The sequence below is a fragment of the Punica granatum genome, chromosome 3 (assembly GCF_007655135.1).
Source record: "Punica granatum isolate Tunisia-2019 chromosome 3, ASM765513v2, whole genome shotgun sequence".
Taxonomy (NCBI): Eukaryota; Viridiplantae; Streptophyta; class Magnoliopsida; order Myrtales; family Lythraceae; genus Punica; species Punica granatum.
In genome coordinates, this window is record NC_045129.1 from 11,855,726 (window position 1) to 11,862,807 (window position 7,082).

The window sequence follows — 7,082 nt, forward strand, 5'->3', positions numbered from 1 at the left end:
ATCCTATCTTGGTCACTCACATTCTTTTCCATGCTTTGTGGCATACCCAATAACTATCTTTATAACCAGCCTGTTACGGTGGCGTTTGACAGTATCAAAATATACGACATTACATGTAGGAATCCATGGTGACCTCAAGTCAAAGGACCATTACACTATAGTCACTTTGAGATATGCTAATGACAGTCACGTAACAACCCATGTAGCAATCTCATGGCGGATAAATTCCAATACACATTACTCTTAATGTATACATGTGGTGTGATTTGATATCTCCATATCCATGACCTATGAGACTTGGTCATCAATTAACACCCACACTAGTCTAACCGTATTATCGTTGTCCTAATTAACGATAATACTTTGACTATGGACATTTAGGAATAATGTTCGGTAATTATAGGATCTCACAATCAAGTCACACTTGATGCCTATTGAACATACTATTCCAAGGACATTATTGTGTAAAATCATATTTAGCGCAATCTACACAATAACAGAAATGCCTCGTTTTATAATGAAATAGATATCATATTACAGAACTGATTATAGATTGCCTCTAGGGCATACACCAATTCCCAACAAATATAACCCAAGAAATTGACACTATTTGTGAGGAATTGACACTTCTTGAGGTTGGCATATAGGCGTTGCTCTCGAAGCACGTTAAAGAGCTCTTGAAGATGCTCCAAGTGCTCCTCCACGCTGGTACTATAGATCAAAATATCGTCAAAGTAGACGATCAAGAACTTGCCGATGAAAGCTTTCAACACATGGTTCATGAGGCGCATGAAAGTGCTCGGGGAATTAGAGAGGCCAAATGGCATAACTAGCCACTCGTACAGACCATATCTCATCTTGAATGCAGTCTTCCACTCGTCTCCGGGACGCATTCGAATTTGATGATATCCGCTGCTAAGGTCGATTTTGGAAAAGACCGAAGCTCCATGAAGTTGATCAAGCAAATCATCAAGTCGCGGTATTGGAAAGCGATACTTGATGGTGATCTTATTCACAGCCCGACTATCAATGCACATCCTTCAAGATCCATCCTTCTTTGGCACGAGAAGAGCGGGAACCGCACAAGGGCTCAAACTTTCTCGAATCAACCCCTTATGCAAAAGTTTGTCGACTTGGTGTTGAAGCTCCTCATGTTCCTTTGGACTCATTCGATACGCCGCCTTACTTGGGATAGCAGCCCCGGGCACCAAATCAATATGATGTTGGATATCCCGCATGGGAGGAAGTCCCGACGGAATCTCATCGGGCACCACATCCCGAAATTCTTCGAGCAAAGACTTCACTACGGGTGGAATATCCCCTCGTTCTTCATTCTCCTCCAAGAGCACGAGTGCATAAGCCTTCGAAGAACGATCCATGACTTGGAGAAATTGGGATTTGGGGAGATAAGAGCTCCCTTCTCCCGTGACGGCCTTAGACTTGTCCTCCATTCTACAAGGTGCTAGAATAATCTTGACACCTTCCTTGACAAAGGAGTAGGTGTTCTTAAAGCCATCATAAATCACCCTTCGATCATATAACCACGGCCCTCCAAGAAGTAAATAGAGAATTGCACCAAGCAACGTTTATTGACATGAACGTCGTTACCTTTCTTGAGCCAAGAGAGCTTGTACGGGTCCGGATGAGGCTCCACCTTGAGGTGCAACTTTTCCACCATGGTAGTGGAAATGACATTCTCATAACTCCCACTATCGATAATGACCATGTACACTTTGCCATGGGAAGTGCATCGGGTGTGGAAGATGTTATGCCGCAACCACTTATCGTCCTCAACATGTGCGGATTTCAAGATGCGTAGAACGACGAGAGCCTTCCCTTGATCACCATAAGTGACCTCTTCTTGCTCAACCTCATTCTCCTCGTCGTCGTAAGTGTCGTACACCGGCTCATCATTAGTTTCCTCCACTAAGGAAATAATCTTCCGATTCGGGCACTCGGAAGCGATGTGACCAAATCCTCGACACTTAAAGCATTGTTTTGATATCGTGCTTGAAGTGTTGCGAGAAGTACCACCTTGGGCGGGTGTAGCCTTGGAAGAAGAAGCCTTACCAGTCGATAATGACTTCGGAGTCGGAGCACTCCCCCGGTTAGAGACCCCGTCTCTTCCCAAGGTCTTATGAGTACTCTTCTCCTTAGATTGCTTCTCCACACGAACGACCAGCTTGCAAACATCCTCGAAAGTCTAATGAGGTTGCAATTGGACCACATTACGAATCTCGGATCGAAGACCGCTAAGGTACCGAGCAATGATTTGTTCCTCGGGCTCCACGATATCGCACTTCATCATGAGATGCTCAAACTCCGCGGTGTATTCCTCTACGGTCAACTCCTCTTGCTTGAAGTTGTAGAGCCGAGAGAAAATATCTTGCTTGTAGCTTGCGGGAAGAAACTTCTTCTTGAGCTCCCGTTTCATCTTTTCCCACGTCACAATCCTCCGTTTTCCTTCACGTTCTCGACGCCTCTTCAAGTTCTCCCACCAAACTGAAGCATGCTTTTTCAATTTGATGGCGACTAACTTCACCCTCTTTTCTTCGGAAATGTTCTTGAAGTCGAAGACTCGTTCAACGATAGCCAACCAATCAATGAAATCTTCTGGGTGCATTTGACCTTCAAAATCGAGAATGTCTAGACGCCATTGTACGGACCTGAATGTGAACTCTCGACGGGGCCCGCATGCGCGCTTTTGGATCGCGCGGCTTGGGAGTGTCCACCTTCCCGTGGGGACGCGTGACGGACACGCGTGAGATAAGGAGTCGCCACTTATCATTTTACGATCTGAAGGTCGAGGGCGGAAAAGTTACCCGGGTCTAGGGGTATAGAACACCTAGTTTGTTGTTAAGGCATTGATCTGTGCGAAACCGGAAAATCCGTGTTCGGGGGTTCATGTTACATGCGGGCCTATATCCCGCACGCCTTTTTGGTACTCTGGTTTGCTAGGCTTGAATGTTTTATGATTTACCGCATGAATTAAGCTGCACTCGGCTCGCACATTTTGACACCGAAGATTCGGTGAATTAAACGATGTCGGTTGAGAAGCCGAGAGAGAAGTAAACCCGTATGTCGAGGAGTTGGTTCACAATCTTGCGTTACAGTTCATCGAACCATGGAGGTTGAATCCCTGCGTGAACCAAAACCGCGAGAGCTTGGATTTACTTGTGTCTGGGCAAGCATTAGACCGATTCGATTAATTCGACTCTCGGAACGTTCGCTCACCGACTGGAATTCTTACAGAACAAATGTACAAAATAAAAGTCCTTACAATGCTCTCGAAAACAATAAATAAAAATTACAAATGGCCGAATTCCAGTCGACTCGCGGTCGGTTAATATTCCGCTCTAACTCACCGTGAGTTTAGGGAAAAGACCGAAGAATTAAAATTCAATGTACGCTCTCACTAAACAGGGCGTTGGACCCTGTGATCGATGATTAGGGCGTTGAACCCTAATATTATTCGGCCTAGGGATCAGGCTCGACCCGCATGGCAAACATGTGCGGAAAGATAACACGCAGCAGGTAAATAACAGACAAGGTGTTTGTTATTATCGAGTGTACGTGTTTTAACAAGTTGTTAATCCGGGGTATTTTGGCATGCAAATCCTACCCTAGACAAACAAGCACGTGCCAATGTTTTAGCATTCGGCTTTGTTTTGAGAACTTGACAAAGAGAGTCAAATCTCATGTATGTGGATTGCTTTTACAGTTGTTTTGTATTGTGACACTGAATTACCACTGAATTAACCAAACTCGTGTTTTGACTCTAGATTTGGAATCTAGAATTCCTCCTAACCATTATCTAGTGCTAGGTTAGGTCGACTGAAAGGTTAATCAGGATTTTGCATGTTTTCTGACAGAGATAACCGTTCTAGTTACCCAAGTCTATGTTAGGATGACAGAAACTCATCAGTTAGATAAGACAAGGCTATGCAGATGAACCAGCACCTGAACAGGTAGCCCATTCTTATCTCGTACTGTAGTGTTTCTGTCATGCTAACCCTAAGGGTGTCGCTGAATTGTGAAAAGACGATTTTGCCATTTATTTGAAAGTTGTTTTCAGAAAAGGGGAAACATCATAGTGCGGGCCACCTCGGCCTGTAGTCGGTGTCGACCAATTCCCTGGATCGTCCAGGGTTATGCAAGAACCTCGAAAAAGCCAAAGAACCGGTCGGTCTGCCCGGAAGTGATCTAGAAAGATCTTTTGCATCATGACCTGAGTTACCTGGAATCAGGTAAAAACTCAAGTTGAGACACAGAAGCCCTTTTCAGACGTCCATGCTACATTGGACCGCGCGTTTCGGGTTTTGAAATTGATAAGTTTGAAAAGGGCACCAACGTCATTTGACAACTCATCGACGCGAGTTATCAGTTAATGGCCAATTCGTGTAAACTTTATCAGTGTAATATGGGTTTAATCATGTGAGCGTCCTGATTAACCCGTTTGTGAAATTAATGCTTAAGGGTTGTGCCGAATGCATTAATTGTGAAAACGATTCACGACTCGACGACCAAGACGATTCCATAAGGATCGAGGATAATTTGGTCCAATGACCGAAACTACCCTCATAACCGTATGGACCCGAATGAGTCATCGATACCCGAATCCATGCATGCTTTGTTTTGAAAAGACATTTTCATGTGATATTGCGACGATAATGTAAATTGCAAATTACACGAAAGCCGAGAACGGACTCAAAACGGGAAGAGGAAGCCTCAAGCAACCCGTACGAGTCTAAGAGGCTCTCGGTTACTTCTCCTTGGAGATAGCCGAGAGGTCCCATGGCCCGAATGGGGTTCCAGGAGATTTCCCCGTCTTGTTTCGAATCATTTCTCGCATGCTTAAACGACAAACATTATAAATGACACGATTAAACGAAAGTCGGTATTGCCATAATTTGAATAACGCATTCGAACAAGGAAACATGCACAAACAAGTTATTTAAGGAATCGATAAAACAATACCGACTTCATGCCTGTGAGAAAACACGAGAAAACTCGGGAATCAAGCTTGGATCGGGCTAATAAGGCCGATCTTAACCCGAGGAAAGCAAGCCAAACCTCGGTCACCTCTTCTTGAGGCAAACTCGAGAGCTCTTTTGCTTATTTCGGGTCGGGAATGTCTTCCGAGGGTCGATCCAAACGTTTCCCGACATGCTAACATGTTATATGATGATGAACATGCATAATATAACAAGAAAGTGTATAAAAATTAAGTCTTGCAAGTTAAACATGCATAAAACGCCATATTACTCCACAGCCATGCAAATAATGTAAAGAGCCCTAACTCCTCTAAGTCAAGAGTGATTTACCTAGCCTCGGGATACGAGGAAAAAGTCGGGGAAGTGTTCGAGAGTCGGGTGACTCGGTTGAACGCTTGGAAGAGTGCTCGGGTGCAAGGGCATGCACGTTCGGGGAGCTAGGTGCACGGGCGTGCGGCTGGAGTGCACGGGAGGCGCGCGGGGCGCACAGCTGGCGTGCGCGGGCGCGTGGCTGTGCGCGCAGCTGGACGCGCAGGAGGCGCGCAGGGCGCGCAGCTGGCGTGCGCGGGCGCGCGGGGCGCGTGTCTGTATGGCTTCTAAAAGACAATATGAAGCACTGCTCGTGTTCTGTATGATTGAGGGGCATGACCGCATCTGATATTTGGAATTAACTTTTCTCCGAGAAACCGGCATTTTTGGACTTCTACTGAAAAGTTTTCTGTATACAGAAAGTTGTTCTGTATAGAGCAGATGATTTGCAAAAAGCCATTGGGGACAATTTTCATCTGTTTGGCATTGGAGTGGATTTTTGGAGTCCAACATTGGCTATCTTCCGATGATCGAGCGAACTATCGGAAAATAGAACTGACCGTGTGATATACTGAAAATGCCGGTTTTGGATATTGCTGAGCTCTCTGGTCACTCTATTACCCTTTGGTGACCCCTGAAGTCCTTCTGTCATATGCATGTGTCATTTGCTCGATTTTGCCGACTTGAGGATGAATAGTGATTTTCTGCTCTGTTAAGTCGTTTTTCTGTATTCTGCTCAAGTTGTGGCTTGGATCATTGCTAATATCATTGTTTGGAAAGGTGAGCCAAAATGGGGTGCTGACAGCTTGCCCCTCTTTGACTACATGCTCGAGTAGAGGATGCAGCCAAAGACTTCAGGAGCGCCCCAATTTGATAGCAATGATTGATATGGAACTTCCGATAACGGTCTTCTCCCTCTTACTTTGGATATGTGGGGATGTTATACCTGATGCAGAAATGTAAAAGTCGGGACAGACCCAAGGGGACGGACCCCTGAACAGAAAAGTAGTCGGGACGTACCCGAAGGGGACGGACCCCTGAGCAGAAAAGTAGTCGGGACGTACCCGAAGGGGACGAACCCCTGTGCTGAAAAGTAGTCGGGACGGACCCCTGAGCAGAAAAGTAGTCGGGACGTACCCGAAGGGGATGGACCCCTGAGCAGAAAAGTAGTCGGGACGTACCCGAAAAGTTTGCAATATGCACGGGGCGCATACCGAATGAACAACATGGTTTAAAGGCGCCTACCCAATGGACTTGCAGGATGCGGGGCGTGTTGCCCGGCGGGTTTGCAAGGTGCGGGGTGTTTTGCCCGGCGGTTTGCATGGTGTAGGAAAAAGTAGTCGAGACGTACCCGAAGGGGAAAGACCCCTGAGCAGAAAAGTAGTCGGAACGTACCCGAACGGGACGGACCCCTGTGCTGAAAAGTAGTCGGGACGTACCCGAAGGGGACGGACCCCTGAGCAAAAAAGTAGTCGAGACGTACCCGAAAGGTTTGCAATGTGCACAGGGCGCATACCGAATGAACAACATGGTTCAAAGGCGCCTACCCAATGGACTTGCAGGATGCGGGGCGTGTTGCCCGGCGGGTTTGCAAGGTGCGGGGTGTTTTGCTCGGCGGTTTGCATGGTGTAGGAAAAAGTAGTCGAGACGTACCCGAAGGGGAAAGACCCCTGAGCAGAAAAGTAGTCGGAACGTACCCGAAGGGGACGGACCCCTATGCTGAAAAGTAGTCGGGACGTACCCGAAGGGGACGGACCCCTGGGCAGAAAAGTTGTCAGG

General features: G+C 46.5%; 1 protein-coding gene across 1 annotated transcript; it reads right to left on the reverse strand.

Annotated features, from left to right (window-relative positions):
* Positions 1-1,040: 1,040 nt before the first annotated feature.
* LOC116200384 lies at positions 1,041-2,623 on the reverse strand. The gene is made up of 3 exons (XM_031531233.1): positions 2,291-2,623; positions 1,609-2,203; positions 1,041-1,549 (listed from the first exon to the last, which is right to left on the reverse strand). Exons 1-3 carry the CDS (start codon positions 2,621-2,623, stop codon positions 1,041-1,043), a joined length of 1,437 nt encoding a protein of 478 aa, XP_031387093.1.
* Positions 2,624-7,082: the final 4,459 nt, after the last annotated feature.